Source organism: Agelaius phoeniceus, chromosome 26 (assembly GCF_051311805.1).
Source record: "Agelaius phoeniceus isolate bAgePho1 chromosome 26, bAgePho1.hap1, whole genome shotgun sequence".
In the NCBI taxonomy this organism is placed as follows: Eukaryota; Metazoa; Chordata; class Aves; order Passeriformes; family Icteridae; genus Agelaius; species Agelaius phoeniceus.
The window spans coordinates 2,790,251-2,806,457 of NC_135290.1; the positions used below are offsets into that span (position 1 = coordinate 2,790,251).

A 16,207-nucleotide genomic window follows, 5' to 3' on the forward strand; every position below is an offset into this window, starting at 1 on the left:
CGCCGCCGTCCCGGAGGGTGCGGCAACGGCCCTGGCCCCTCGCTGGGGCGCGGGGCAGCCGAACACACCCCCCATCGTGAGTAGGGAGTCACCGGCGGGCCGGGGCCGCCGTGTCGAAAGTGCGGAGCGGAGTGCGCAGGCGCCGTCGCCGCCGCCCCGGCCCGTGGGAACAAAGGGAGCGCGGCCGTGCCGAGCGGGTGAGTCCGGGGGCCTGGCGGGGCTGACCGGGGGGCTTGGGACGGCCCCGGCCCCTCTCCGGCAGCGCTGCGGGGCTCGGGAGGGCCCTCGGTCCCGGGGAGGGAGCGGTGGGGCCGAGGGAACCCCCGGTGGCCGCCTTGGGCCCGCTCAGGCTCCGCTCGATCTCCCCTCGATCTCCCCGGGCCAGCCCCGTGTGCGAGCCCGGAGCACGGCGTTAGTGGGGATTCTGAAGGAGGTTGCAGCTGCCGTGGCGTGTTTTGAAGAAAAACGCCGAAAAAAACCACTTTGTTACAGCGCTGTGAGACGCGCTGCCGGGTTCGGTGCTAAAAGGTTAAGCCTTGCCTGTCAGACCGCAGCTGCGGGGCTCGGTGGTTGTTTTATGTACCCTGTAAGGGAAGTACATCATTTGGTCATTTATGTATTAGTATCAGATTTCTGAAACAATGAGTGTAAAATAATGCGATATGTTCTTTTTATTCCTTACAGGATAAAATATATTTATTTAGACCCTTTCATATGAACGTGACCTAAACTTGTGTGCTTTTGCACAGCTATTTAAGGCCTTAAGATTCCTTGGAAAATCCATTAATTTTTCAAAGAGATAACGCCTTGGTTTCTGAAAATGCTTTTGTCTGTATTCCAGAATTTACAAACTTTGATAATCATTGGTATCATTAACAGTCGAAGCTTCAACGATCTGGTGGGGGGAAAGGCACAACACTTAATAGCGTGATCTTCTTTTGTCTTGCAGAAGTACAAATATAATGTCAGGTGGCTGAAAATTTGACTATCAAAATGTCAAGTAAGTTTTTTTTAAAGATTTTTCTTTCTTTAACTTAGATGTTTTACAGATCTGGTTCCACAGAATCTGTTTTTTGTGAGATGATGCCATTATTCCTGGCATTAAAAGAAATTAGCAAGTGTAGTGACTAAACTCTTGGCCTTAAATCCTGCTGTGGCTGATTCCTGGCATATTGTTTTTGTAGGAAATCCAGATATCACAGCTTCTGAATCCTGTTGGACTGCATTTTTGCTTTCCCTCCATGTAGTTTGTGTGCATATAAATTAATTTTATATTCTTCAGTTTTGTGCTTGAATAAAAGCCTGGGACAAGAGTAATGGGGGGATTTCAATTTTTCTTTCTTTTCTTTTTCTAGTGTTGCTTTTTGCTGTTCAGTGGCAAAATTCAAAGTCTTTCAGAGTTGAGGTCTCTTGTTTTTGTAAAATCATTTTAAAATATTGGCCATAGCAGATGCCTTAAGAATTCATTCAGATTTCAAGAAAAAAAAATTTGCTTGCATTTCTATCTTAACAGAAAGGCCATCCTATGCCCCACCTCCCACCCCAGCTCCTGCAACCGTAAGTATAGTGATTTTTCTCATTAACACAGAGCCTTTAGAACTTCCCAGAACAATAATTACGGAGTTGCATCACCTTCTTATATGGGAAACACAATATTAATGTCATATGAATTGTTAAAATTAATATAATTCTTTTTGGAGAAGTTTGGGAAAGAAAAGCTGAATAAACTTATTTTGCCTTTAAGGCTGGATCTCGCAGACGCTGAATTTTCTGTGAGCAGTCACTTGTCTCAAACGACTCACAGTGGGTTGCAGCAGTACTGGAATAGTTAAGAATCAACTGATACATTTGATTATTAGATGTCCTGCTCAGCCTGTGCCCAAATCAAGGCAGACAGTGCATTTTTCCACGTTACAGTTGCACTGAGCTGCTCTTTTTCTTGCATTTGAGTGGAATGCGGGATTATCAAACTTCCTGTTATATTGGGTCAGAATAATGAAACGCTCCTGATGCCAGTCTTGCATTCCTTGAAATCACTGGTATTTTGGAGTCTAGGGCTTGGGAAATATTTTACTTTCTAGTAAAGTGGCGTGCCCTGACACCGAGGAAAACATGAACAGGAGCTTTGAATCCTGCCCAGTGACATTCCTGGATGTACAAAGGTGCTGCAGTACCAGTGTGCTGTGGGCAGGAGCTGTTTGGAAGTAAATGCACATCTTTGGTCACATTTATGGATGGTTTGGGTTTTAGGACAAATCCTTCGTACAGAAGATTGAGCAAAGATGCTATAGTGAATTTATTTTACCAAAGTGAATTGGAAGACTTACCCAGTAGTGTGTCCTTGATCTCTGCAGTATGGGAGTTAAAAGGAATGTGATCCTTCCAATTTTTTGTGCCATACTTTACAGGAAGAGGCTTGATAAATATATAATACATAAATACAAGTTATGTTTTTATAAGTTTACATAAATAAAACTTGATTTTCATAGTTTGCTCAGAGTTTTCCTTTTGCACACAGCAAACTAGATCTGTTAGAAGGAACATGATGGATCCACTCTGACCCCTGGATTCCTGCCTCGAGAGCTGTGCATGCACATGTGATTCCTTTGGGATATAGCATGGATACAGATGTTTAATGGTTCATATTGATGTGGTACAGTCCTTCAGAAGGATACATGAAGCACATGCCAGGACTGCAACCAGTGCCATGCATTGCCTGTTTTACAAGCATCTTTTATTTTGTATTATATTTTATACAGTCCTTCACGGGATGGTCTGTGCTCTGTTAATGCAAGTCACAAAGTAGCCAAATAACCTTGCTTGTTCTTCCACAGCCAGTTCCAGGTGCTGCAGTCAACAAAATCCCAGTAATTCTCAAAACTGCAGTACTGTATCCGAAATAAAAATTCTCCATGTGATGCAAGGTAGTTCCTGGTAACATTTAAATCCTGTCTTGCAGAAATAAAGAATTAAGCAGACGGAGATTACAATTGTCACCTGGTTTTATTGAAGAGGTGTAGTTCAGCATATACAAAGCCTGTTGTTATGGTAATACAAAAAACTGTACTAAACCAGTGCCTTATGAAGTAGTGAATGTGTATGTCATGAGCCAAGGCATACAGATGAGCACATCAGCTGCTGGGACTGACTTAAAAAGCTTGGCAATAAAATCTCTGCTGAAGACTGACTGTTAATGGATAATTTTCCTCTGCACTTGTGTATTTAGAAATAAACTCCTGCAGTGTGTCTGCATTGACTTGAAACCTTCCCAGTTACTTTAGTCAGCTCCTAAAACACTTCTGTTCAGTGTTTGTACGTGTCATACTTTGGTTCTTAGAGTCCTGAACCTACTTGTCAAATCTGTATAACTGTAATCTGGAACAAGTCCAGTCAGTGAATCCCTGAAAGGCTTCTTGGAATGTTTATTAGGGCTGCTGGAGAGTGGGACACTGTGGGAAATATATTTAAATGTCCAGAAACACTCCAGGCTCTTGTGAATTCTCATGGAACCATAGAACCACTGCAGTCAGGACTTAATCACAATTCCCATTAAGTAGTTGATCTTTTTTTCCAACAAAATCTGACTGGGAAAGGGGGGGATAATGGAAAAAAGAAATTTATTTGAGGAGGGGAATACAGGTAACCTGATGAAACTTGAATGTCCATTGCTAAGTGAGAAGGGAATGCAAAGAAACAAGATTTTTTTTTTTTTTTCTGCATGACTGAGGTGAGAGCAAATCAGTCCACTTTCATGAATGAATGAAGATGTATTGATTAACTTCTGAATTATCTTGGATTTGGTGATCTGTTCAGACTAGTTTAAAGTTTTTAACTTACAGGTCTTACTGCAGATGTAGAGTTCCTCAGCTCTGCAATCTACAGCCTGCCTTATAACAGAGGGATGTCTCTGGGAATTATCTTCAGCCACTGGCAGTGGAGCACAAATGGTGCTTTGAGAGATTTCCTCCCCTGCTCTATTTGTTGGGAAGGCAGAATTCTGGGAAGAAAAGCAGGCAGGGATTTTCATTGGTGTAGTAAATGTGGGTACTGGGGATTTCTGCCCCATCGCTGGGTGCTGTGTTGCCCAACTTTCACCCTTGGGAGACAAGGGTCTTCTGAATTCCTTGGTGGCATATGTTGGAAAACTCTATTAGCCATGACCTGAATTTACAGAGTACTTGTTTAAATGAGTTACACAGTTAACAGAAATAAAATCACCAATTTTCAGACAGAAATTTGTAGTGACACATTTGCTTAAAAGTCCTGTTTCCTTACTAGGTTTATACTGGAGTAAGTTGTGTGTGTTGGGAAGACACCAACTGCTACACCTCATTGCTTGTTTGAATTCTGGTTGCTTTTGCATGCCATATTGCAGTTCATTTTCATTTCTGTGTTCTCCTCGTTTGAGCTCATTTCTCATTCGTGTTTTTGTCTCATTTGTTTCCATCAGCAAATGCCCAGCACCCCAGGGTTTGTGGGATACAATCCATACAGCCATCTGGCCTACAACAACTACAGGCTGGGAGGGAACCCGGGCACCAACAGCCGGGTCACGGTAGGAGAATCAACTATTACATCCTCCAGCAGACACCAGGAGCTGACCAGAAATGGCTTTAGGGTTAGGTTCTTCGGAGTCTTGGCTGCTGCCACTTCTTTATAAAAAAACCAAAACCAACTTCTGATTCTTATTCCTCACCTTCCCCCCCTTCCCCTTCACTCTGAAACCTTTTGCAGGAAAATGGGTTTTTACTCAACAGGGAAAACTGGTAATGGTATATGATGCAGACATCCAAAAAGACAGACTTTGGTCTTCAGTGACCACTGCATGCATAGGAAAAGCTTCTGTAGCTGGGTATGAATTTTTGGAGGGAGGGAACTGCTCTTTTTGCTAAGGTTCATTGGTACAAAAATAAGGAAGAACATTTTGCAAGCTGGAGATCGTTGATAGTCGTTGCATCATCCTGTTGAGCCATGCAAGAGGTACAGCCCTTTATTTTTCTTTCTAGTCTTAGTCTGGTAATTACTGCACAGTCCCAAGTTCAGTCATTATTTTTTCAACAAAAGTGTGATGTTGATAATAAAATAGAATCCCTTCAGCTCGTATATGTGTCAGTGTGTGGGAAATGGATGTTACATTCATTTTTCATGGAGTAAACAAAGTGAGATGGAGACAAGTGATGAGGGAGGTGACAGCTTCTTTCAAACATGAATCAAGTCCTAGCATTGTATGCAGTTAGGAAACAAAAATAGACAGTGGAAATATAACACTGTTAACACAACAGAAATAGAGTAAATCCCTGATACTTTCTTAAATATCTTACAACTCTAAGGTTTTTCCATGTAGAACTTTGTACCTCAAAACTTCTGATCAGTTTGGAAGGTGATACAAAGATTTCTCAAGGATCAAATTCATGGTGCTTTTTGAAAGTGTAGTCTTTTTTATGCCTCTCATATAAACCTTCTTTCAAATGAAGTTCATCAAGTTTGTTAAAGCATTTACAGCAAGGATCTTCCCCTACAAGCTGGAATTGACTGTTCAAATGGATACTTTCTTTATACAAGACTAAGTCAGGTTTTGTCTGAGAACTTCCATTGTTTCTGTATGTCACAAACATACACAGCCTGCTCTGCCATGCATATCCCAGTATATGGATGGTGTCTTTAAACCCCTCTTAATTTAAAAGCATTAAACAGTTTCCGTTAATGTTTTTCCAACCCATCTGTATGTGTATCTATGTATACATTTTGGTAATGCATATACCTCATGCACATTATTTATACACAGTTCTGTATGCATTGTTCATAGAGCTCCATAAATTCAGCAAACAAAGAAAAAAGAAAAAAAAAGAAACTATCAGGAGGAAAACAGTATTGAACGTGAGCCTTCTGGGCTAAACCCAAGTATTGATCTACAGGCCACAGCCCTGAAAGATCTTGAACCTGCTTTATACTTTCATGTAAATACTCCCATTTAAGAGAACTCCTAGCATGTGGAAGTGCTGGAAGAAAGGAGGGTTTCAGGCCCTGCAGTTGACAGGGGCTGTGATGTCATTGCACTGCTTTAGGAGCAAGCCCTGTCAGATGTTCTGTGGGTTGAAGGGATGCAGGGAGACCCAGCAGCTTTCCAGCAGCAGCATTAAAGCTCAGTAGCCTTTTGTGTGGTGCCAGCACTGTGTCTGGCAGCATAAAGCCAAAGGAAGACAGAGCACAGGAGCATGTTCCAGGCTAATTGGGACAATTCATTAGAGCTTGGCTACAAGTAGAGCACATATATACCTTTTAGCTGCATAGAATTGTTTTGTTTTCATAAAGAGTCTGTTAATTGGCTCCACATTACCACTGACAAATTTTACAGAAAAATAATTACTAAAATTATTTGATAATGTCTCTAAATTAATGTTTTTAAGCTTTCTTCATATCTTTTTAAACCTGTACAATAGCCACATTAAATTTGTCAAAACAGATAAAATAAATTAGTCATCAGAAGTGAGAAAAGACAACCTGATGGGATTAGTGTTTCCTTGTCAGTTCCTAAGCTATGTAGTTCAGTTTTGAGAACATGGAGCCCTTTTGAGGATTTATCTAGTTACTTCTCTGTAAACTTTCAGAGAAAAGGACAAACTTATATTGGAAATTATTCCTCTGAGGACCAACTCTAGCTAGTGCTTGTCCACTTACAGACTGGGTAATTTTTCTGGTGATGTTTGCTTCTCTTGGTGGGGGTGTGTGAATGCACAAGTGTTTTCCAAAACGAGTGCGTGTAGAAACTGTTCAGCGATCCCATTAACGAATGGATTTATCCGGTTCTTTTATAGGCTTCCTCTGGTATTACCATTCCAAAGCCCCCCAAACCCCCAGACAAGCCCCTGATGCCCTACATGAGGTACAGCCGGAAGGTGGGTATTACAGTGTCCATCAGTAATAAAGTCAGTGTTCGTTTGTGCTAACAATTAATTGCTATGATCTTAGTTTCAGCTTCTAAACGTTGACTCCTAACAGCCTGCGCTCTCTTAAGGGGATGTAAAGTACAGAGTCTGCCCTGCAGAACAAAGGCAGCAGTAGTCTGGTCACACAGTTGCCAATTTCTGGGGGGAAAATTGCTAAAATGCTAATTCCTACCACTGTCTGCTGACAAGGATCCACCCCGCCACATTCAGAAGTTCCTGTGACTTACTGACAGAACTTTTTTATATAAAGGAAGTATTCCTTGCGTTTTCTGGGCTTGGTGCAGTGCTGTAGCTGGACTGAAGAGTAGCAATGAGTGGACTTTGCATGTTCTCCTTCACCACCCTAGCCCGTGGCAACGTTTGCTTCGCTATTCTGTGAACTGTTTGACAGAAAGTAGGAGAGAGACTCTTGTGGAGTCTGGAATCTGATGGGGCATGGGGAGGGCATGGCAACCTGGCTGAAGCAGGTGAGCCAGAAGGAATTTCTTCCACTTCTGGTAAAGTATCTTTACCAGCATATCTGTCTTAGGCCAAAAAACATCAACACACACACAAAAAAAAAAAAAAAAAGTCAAGTGGCGCAGCAAGAAATTACACTGGCAGCTCTCCTTTTTTTGCCCTATAAAGTTAGGAACCTTTTTGGTGGAGTCAGAACTTGTTGGAACTCAGATTGATCAGCAAGACTGAAATATTGTGAAATGTTACATTCTGATCTGAAAAGCTCAGTCTCTTTGTCATAATCTACTGCTGGATGTGTTTACTCAGTAGCATTTTTTTCCCCGAGATGCAGCGATGTTCATTTAAGAAGAGAATTGAGAGGGTTAAAGGCAATATTCCCATGAGACCAAAGCCACTCAGCAATTGCCTGGTTCAGTAGCTGGCTTCCTACTGACTTCCTGCCCCAGAAAATAATCCAGATAGCTTAGCCAGACTCATTCCTAGCTTTATCCTGTTTTTCATGGTGATTCCAGAAAGAACACTGAGATGACAATATAAAATGTTTAATTTGGAAGTATTTAGATATCATTAGTAAAGCTCCAGCTGTTTCTGTTAAGGTCTGGGACCAAGTGAAGGCGTCCAATCCTGATTTGAAGTTATGGGAAATTGGCAAGATTATTGGAGGAATGTGGCGAGATCTCACTGATGAAGAGAAGCAAGAGTATTTGAATGAATATGAAGCTGAAAAGGTAAATGGAAGAAATCTGGGATGTTTATTACAGCTGATTCTTCTAGGAACTGGTCTGAGAAGAAAAATTCATCTTCCCCATGCAGGGGTGTTTGAGGCATTCACGAGAGCCCTGTATGTAACTTAAATGGAAGTTTGTCCTGACACGTCTCTTAGATTTTTTTAAATAACTGTGCATCAACTGTGACTGGTCAGTTTTTAGACCTAATTCAAAATGAAGTATTTATAATTGAGTGTCGATTTTAACTGTGTAATGAATGGATTTGATTGTACAACATCAGTATTGAAAAGATTGTCTCAACACCAAAATCCTCTTTCAAAACTGGTGCTCTGCAACTACTGCTGTTGTCATGAACATGTTCCTAAGAGACTTCCAGTCACGTGGGGTTTGGTTTTCCTGATGGAACTCCACGCTGTGGCATTAATGTTTTGTTTCTTAATAGAAAATGCTACCACTTGTAGGGTTTTCTTGTGCTTTTGTTTTGGTTTTATTGATCTTAATGAGAAGAGATGACAGCTGCCTCGTGTCTAGGTTGGTAAGTGTTGAGCACCTGTACAAGACTGTTCTTGTGATTCTCAGGTACAAAGGGAGAATTGTCCAGCTGATGAATTGTGCTGACACCTGGCAGGCACCTGAGGCTCTGGCTACCTGGTCAAATCTCAGCTGGTTGTATTCCAAGGCAATAGAGAAGTACTGCAAAACTCAGTGCTCTTAGCTGAGAAAAAAAATAATCCAGGAATTCTATTTTTACCTTGGTAACGATGTTTAGATTGTAAGCTCCTTGGGGCAGGGGCCAGCTGGTTTCTGTTGTGCCAAGGCAGAAGGATCCTGGTCCTGATCATTTACAAGCGTTTTAGGTACCTTTATCAATATCATAGATGATATCCATTTTTTGATTAGAAGTATCTCAAATCACTGTACAAAATCTTAAAAATGAGATTAAAGAAAGCAATTCAAAGAGAAAAGGTATTTCAAAGAAAGTGAAAATAGTGCTGCTGTCCTGCTGCCAGGAGGAGACAGGAGTCTGGCTGCAGCTTTCTGTGCCATCCCAGAGCAGGGATGGGTCAAAGAGTGGACAGATCTTAAATGATTTTGGAAAGTGGTTCATTACATACTGGCATAAGGAAAGAGAAGAAATCAGAACCACAGATTTAGTTAGAACTCCAGAGAATTACTGAGAATATTTTGTGTTTGCTAATTTCGTCTTACCAGAACTTCATCTTAAATGTTCTGAGGTGTTTGAATTTGAAATCTCAGAAAACAAAGCTATCATAAAACTAAAAGGACCTAAGAACCAGCTGTGTTTTTAAAACACAAATGATTATAGAAGTTCTAATTTGTAAAAAAGAAAGACTGAGAGAATCTGATCAATTGTATCTCAGCCAGACGATGCAGCTTCAGCTTTGTTTGTGTAACCGCGCTGTGCGTTACACAGAGCGCAGTTGTGGCCGGCTGGGAATCACCCAGTGGTGCAATCAAACCGTGTTGGTCACCTTGCAGATCGAGTACAACGAGTCCATGAAGGCCTACCACAACTCCCCTGCCTACCTGGCCTACATCAACGCCAAGAGCCGCGCCGAGGCGGCGCTGGAAGAGGAGAGCCGGCAGCGGCAGTCGCGCATGGAGAAAGGGGAGCCCTACATGAGCATCCAGCCCGCGGAGGATCCCGATGGTAAGGAGCTGGTGTGCACTCCCAGTGGGACACTCATGGCAGGACAGGCCGTGGAGATACAGAAAACCACCTGGGTGCCCTTTCTGCAGCGCTTCACGTGGCTTCGTTTCTGCTTTGGTGCTTTCATGCCAATTTTCATTACCGCTTTTTATGCCGTGTAGCTGACTTTGTTCCCAAAAGTAAGGTGGCACCCGTGGCAAAAGTTATTCCAACCCTTCTTAATTAAGTGTGAAGTAATGCTCAATAGTTCAAACCAGATCAGTCTGCTTACTGCTCCATAATGGCTTTAGCACATGCTTTAGCAAAGGCTTAGATGACTGATTTAATCCGGCTTGGATGGAATGTTGTGCTTTATTACCAGAAGCACATAAATCTGACAGGCAGAGTTCTGGTGTGATTAAGAGCACCTGAACTTTGAATGTGTTCAACAACTGTCATTTGAGATTGTTTGGCGAGTGAGGTGCCCTTGCTGCTGACAAGTTGATGAGAAAATTCTGAACGTTTATTTGACTGCAAGGAAATGCACCCCACCCAGTGGGAAAAGTCAGCCTCACACACCTCATGGCTGCTTTTAAATGCATCACCAAATACTTGTTGGAACCTGAGGGTGAAAAATGTGCTCAGTTACACCCTTTTTTTTCCTTCCCCCTTGTGAAAGCACACCCCTGAGATAAATCTCATAGCAAACAGCACTTTCCCCCGTGTGAGGTAATTGCAACATTTATGTAAATATGTTTCATGCCGGAATAACTGGAACCTGGGGACTTGAGATTCTGTTCTGTGCTACCAGTGCAAAGTAGGCTTGGACAGAACCAGCCATTACCTCTTTTTTTGCTTTGTTTAATCAGATACCTACATGAGATACAATATACACTTGGAAATAAACTTTCATTTAACGGGTTCTCTTCTTTGGTAGTATCTCCTGGCATGGTCTTCAGCTTCTTAAGATTTCTGTGAATAGCTGGGATAGTTATCTCCAGTAGGAATACTTAATGTAAAACAAAATTCGACCTCTGGACTTTTCTACGTGGCATTGTTCTGGGAGATAATTCATACTTGTTGATTAACTGGTTTCTCTTTAGAGAAATGCACTTACTAATAAATAATCAAATTCTTTTAATACATGACTGTGAATTTTCAGTGATGAGTAAATGTGTCTCACTGCTTCATGCTTTCAGTCCTCTGTATTTTAAAAAATAAGTGGTTTTGATCTGTGCTACAAAGGTTATTTATAGAGGAGTCGCTATCCTGGTGGCATTTTGTTCTGGAAACATGATTAATCAGGAATGGGTCTTTTATTTGGTGTATTAATAGTCCCTCCTACTGTGGAAGTGTGGAAAGCAACAGAGTGAATAACTAGGTCAGTCCCAATTTCAGCTGTGGGAAATGCATGTGAAATCAGCTGTTAGAGCTATGCCAGGTGAATGCTGCCCTGGCCACACTCTGTCTCATTTTGAAATTCCCTTATGCTCTGTGTGTCTTACTGTGAACTTTGTGACATGACAACTACTGCTGTTAGGGCTCGTATTTTGGTTTTTGCGAGTGATAATGTGGGTACAGAGTGGATAATGTGGGTACATCAGACTCAGCTCTCATTTTGTGGGATCAAAGCAGTTACCCCTCCAACTGCTGTTGCAGATTACGACGATGGGTTCTCCATGAAGCACACGGCCACGGCTCGCTTCCAGAGGAACCACCGGCTCATCAGCGAGATCCTGAGCGAGAGCGTGGTGCCCGACGTCCGCTCCGTGGTCACCACAGCCAGAATGCAAGTCCTGAAACGCCAGGTTCAGTCCTTGATGGTTCATCAGGTAAAAAGAAAGGATGCAGATGCAGCTAAAATGTGGTGGGGTTGGGCTGGACTCCAATTCTTTGGATCATTGGATCACCTACATGACTGTTCTTGCTGGGTGTCAGTGTTCTGTGTGCTCCAGGTGCTAATCCCTGGCATTTCGTGGGAGCTGCAGAACATGAGACTTCACCTTCTGTGCTGTTTTGTTCTTTGTGTTTTGTCCTAAGTGTTAATTCCATAGTTCTTCATTATTACACACAAGCCCCTGTATGCAGTTTTTAAAGTCTGCTGGTTAATAAGTACTGCTAGTGTTGTGATTTTGGGTACCTGACAACTCATCTTGTTTGTAATGATTCTTTTTTTTTGAAGTAATTTGTCCCTATTCTAACATTTTTCACTGAAAGTTAAATTTATACAAAATATATGGTGAAGTCACACCTGCATGTTTGACCCAGCTTTGGGCACATGCCTGTGTTTTCCAAACACTCATGTTACCAGAAGAGCCCTTTCAGCATGGTCAGTGTGTGTAGGGGTGAAGCAAGACCAGAATTAGGCAGGGATTTGTTGGAGTTTTTTTAATTACAGAAGATTTAGAGGGTGGAGGGGGTGGTTGTCCATCTTTCCTATGAATTGTGGTCTTTCTGTGTTAGAGACTGCAATTGATGTGGACAGTGTGTCTATACCTATGAGCTGTGTATATACAGACCTGTGGGATGTGTATACACAGATCTGGGGGTGCAGAATAGGAAAGAAAATGTGCAGATTTGATGCTGGAAGCTTCACCTCAGGTACACAATGCTTCATTTACAATATGCTTGAGCTGCTGCACAGACCCACATACTGTTCCTGCTTTTCAGAAGTATGAACTTCTAAGCTAGTGGGTATCAGAGGCAGGCAGAAGGATGTTTACATATTAGACCAGTATTTAAAAATAAACCCATATGAAAATTTGTATGCTTAGCTGTACTGTTGCCCAGTTTTTAGGTGACTGCACAGTGAGGTTCTTGCTGTTTGTTTCTCTTCCAGCGTAAGCTTGAAGCTGAGCTGCTGCAAATTGAGGAGCGTCACCAGGAAAAGAAGAGGAAGTTTTTGGAAAGCACAGACTCTTTCAACAACGAGCTTAAAAGGGTACAGCTCATTTTTCTCACTTACTCTGAGGAAGCTGCTGGTTCCACAGTGGTACAAGTGCTTCAGTTCTCTGTTCAGTTCTGAGCAATTGCCCAGCTGCTGGGGCAGTGCCCTGGTGTGGGTGGTAAAAAGCACAGAATGATTTCCTGCTCCTTCAGTGACTTTTAGGGCCAGTACAGTTTAGAAGTGCCTCCAGGCTGGGCTGGGTGAATTCACTCAGAGCAGCTGGAGGAAGGTGGCCTGAAGCCACTGTGGAGGGCACACTGCTCTCCTTGGCTGCACTCAAATAACAAGTTTTAGGTTGTTTATTTATTCCCTCTCCCCTTTTTTTTTCTCAATATGCCTGTATCTCCCTCCCTAGTTACTTCCAGTATAAACTTTGTAAAATCAAAGTGCACTGTGTAGAAATAATGAAGTCATCACTGGGGTTTACTGATTATTTATTTCTCAGGGTAACTGCAGTAGTAAAAGAGCTAAAGTTTTCCTTTGTTTTGCTTTGTTTTTAATTGCTAGTTATGCAGTTTGAAGGTGGAAGTGGATATGGAAAAAATTGCAGCTGAAATTGCTCAAGCTGAGGAGCAGGCTCGCAAGAGACAGGAGGAAAGGGAAAAGGAAGCAGCTGAGCAAGCTGAGCGCAGTCAGAACAGCCTGGCAGCTGAGGAGGAGCAGGCAGCCAGCAAGGGGGAGGAGAAGAAAGAAGAGGAGAGCACTCCAATGGAGACAGGTAACTGCATCTGAACATCTGCAGAATTCTCCAAGGATCAGCATTAGAGGGTCTCTGAGGAGAGCACTTCATTGCATCTTGGTGAACACAGGCATTTGCTTGCTTCTCATTAAATTACTCGTTTTTAAAAGAGGAGAAGATAAGATCCCACAGAGCCCCATGTCATGCTTTGTGTGTGATGTACCCAGGGGAAAAAATGGTAAACCTGAAGTTAGACTGCTTAACTGGGAGCAGCTGGGAGTGTTTCCTTGTCCCAGTGTCAGTGTCCAGCCAGGATGATGCAACAGCAATGCTTCCTATGCAGCTCTCAGGCAAATTTTCCAGCTGCTTTATGCTCTGGACAGTGGCAATAAGAAATGCTGCTGGATTCAGGAGTCCCAATGACTAGTGCATCAGTGAGTCACTGCTGCAACAGCAGGAGCATAAGGAAAGAGGGGCCAAGGAGTTTGAATTCCAGTGCTTCTGCTTTAACAAGGAGCATGGCTTTCTTATGGCTGGAATTCTGAGGTCAGGATGCTGTGGCATGACCATATATGTCCTCAGCAGTGAAAGATCCCTCAGTTGTGCCTGTCCCTGCATGTTCTAGGTGACTGCTTTGGAATACTCGGATTTATTATAGCTTCTGTTTCTTCCTAAGTCCTAATTGCACAATCTAAATAAATATTGACATGTAAATGACACTTAGAAATACATTTTTCCAGAAGAGCCTCACCCAGAAGAGAGCACAGACAACCAGCAGAACGGTGAAGAAGGAACCTCCACCCCAGAGGACAAGGAGAGTGGGCAGGAAGGGGTGGACAGCACAGCTGAGGAGGGAACCAGCGACAGCAACACCGGCTCAGAGAGCAACAGCGCCACCGTGGAGGAGCCGCCCGCAGACCCCATCGCTGAGGAGGGCGAGAAGAAAGAATAATCACTGACTCAGTTCCTGTGTCTCTGTAATGAAGTACTGTTTGATTTCAGAGCGTGCTCTGCGCCTGTTGTACCTTCCCTGCCTCTGTCACTTGTCTCCAGAGGATGCCAGGGCTTAGTGACACGCCAGGTTATCAGCGTAGCAAGGTGAAGGGGCCTGGAGAGGTACAGGGTGTCCTGCAGCAGGCAGAAAAGGAACCTCATGTGTCTAAACACAGCTGTTACAGTCTGGAGAGGTGCTTATATCACTTTTATTTCTTCCCTAGAAAGACTAGAAACCACTGGTTTTGGTTTCTAGATGAGAAATCAGGCCTTTTCCCTTTCTTCTGGTGCCATGGACACTCTGGCACTTTTCCCCAAAGGCCCTTCCTGCCCCTTTGTGGCACAGGTGTGTCACCTGTGCTGCAGTCCTGGCCTGACTGCATGAGGGACCTGCTCCTGGCAGGGGCACTGGCTTTCTGGAGAGGCTGGAATGTGGCTTAAGCATTCAGACCTTTTCTTACTATGGAGCAAAGACTTCATGTCTCCCCAGGGTGTCCCCTGGAGCCTCTCCTTCCCTAACAACTCCAAAAGTCTCCTGTGTCCCACAGCTACTGCACTGCCTGTCAACAAGGGCAATTTCTGCTGCAGCCTCCCCAGTCCATGCTTTTAAAGAAAGCTCTCAGTCCTCAGGAGCAGCTCCAGAGTGAGTCTGAAAGTCTGGGATTTTGGGGATTTTTGGTGTAACTTGTTTTTCTAGAGTAGCTGCTCTGCTGTGGTGGAAACTTGTTCATGGTCTGTGTGTGGCATGTCAGGAGATCCAGTTCCAAAGGGCTCAGTGTAGTCTTGCAGGAAATGACACATCATGAGGGATTTTTTTTCTGTGGTGCAGAATTCTTTTCAACAAGCCTTTGCTTTCCCAATTAACTTCTTTTATTTGCTACCAAGATACCCTGGTGTGGCCTCAGCCAGAGACCTGGCACAGAACAGAGCAGGAGGGCGTTTAGACACGCACATGTTCTCTGAGCAGACAGTCACTGATATGGCACAAATGGTAAAAAATAGTAGTTTTGCTTGTCATGAGCTTTCAGAACCTCTGGAGACTCTACAAATGTACTGAAAAGGCCGTAATTTGCCCTATATAAGCAAAACCCCACAAATATATACATTGAATTGTGGCCACAGCCACGGGCCACTTCTTGACTTAACAACTGAGGGAACACATAATGTTTCAGTGAACTGATGTGTATTTGCAGAGCAGTGGGTCTATCAGATGGTGTTTTTTAAATCCCTTTTTTTTTAATGGTCTAAAAATAATAAAATCCAACATGTTTGGTTTTTTTTAAACTCACAGTCGTCTGTCCTTGTCTTTTAAGGTAGTGCCAGTGTTTGCTTCAGAACTTTCTCCATCTCAAGCCAGAGGAAAATAAGCACACAGGCTTTTATTTCTTACAAAGTACCAGCTGCTGGCTGGACTGGAGCCCCCCTCCCTCCCCCAACCCTGTGGGGCCCAGGTGGGGTTCCACACCTGAGCTGCTGCAAACCCTTGTTGTGCAACAGCTTTTATCTGCGGCAGGCCTGGCTTCTGTAGGCCGGGGATGCTTTTCATCTGCTCCAAATTCTCAAGGTGTATGTAAATAACTAATTATTGGCAAAGACGGGTGTGTGCAGCTCAGGGTGTGTACGTGAAGGAGTGGGTGTTGTCTTCACGAGTGAAATAACTTGTCCAAGCACATGAGAACGTGAAGGAATGCCCATGGGCAGCGTTGGAGCACTGACCAGCCCCATGGGGCCTGGCAGAGGTGCCTGCAAGGTTCAGGAGCATCAGGGACCAGCAAAGGAGAGGGACAGGCCTCAGGAGAAACC

General features: G+C 43.3%; 1 protein-coding gene across 5 annotated transcripts; it reads left to right on the forward strand.

Moving 5' to 3' along the window:
• The first annotated feature begins 61 nt into the window (after positions 1-61).
• Positions 62-15,688, forward strand: SMARCE1 (SWI/SNF related BAF chromatin remodeling complex subunit E1). Of its 5 annotated transcripts, none has more exons than XM_054649700.2 (11): positions 62-197; positions 950-1,000; positions 1,514-1,557; positions 4,451-4,555; positions 6,816-6,896; positions 8,003-8,134; positions 9,635-9,806; positions 11,445-11,617; positions 12,625-12,726; positions 13,240-13,450; positions 14,152-15,688. In XM_054649700.2, the coding sequence occupies exons 2-11, from the start codon at positions 994-996 to the stop codon at positions 14,361-14,363; spliced, it is 1,239 nt and encodes a 412-aa protein (XP_054505675.1). In that variant the 5' UTR covers positions 62-197; positions 950-993; the 3' UTR covers positions 14,364-15,688. The 5 variants fall into 5 exon arrangements, with proteins under 5 accessions (XP_054505675.1, XP_077047012.1, XP_077047013.1 ...); XM_077190897.1 differs by having other exon boundaries at positions 14,155-15,688; XM_077190898.1 differs by lacking the exon at positions 8,003-8,134.
• Positions 15,689-16,207: the final 519 nt, after the last annotated feature.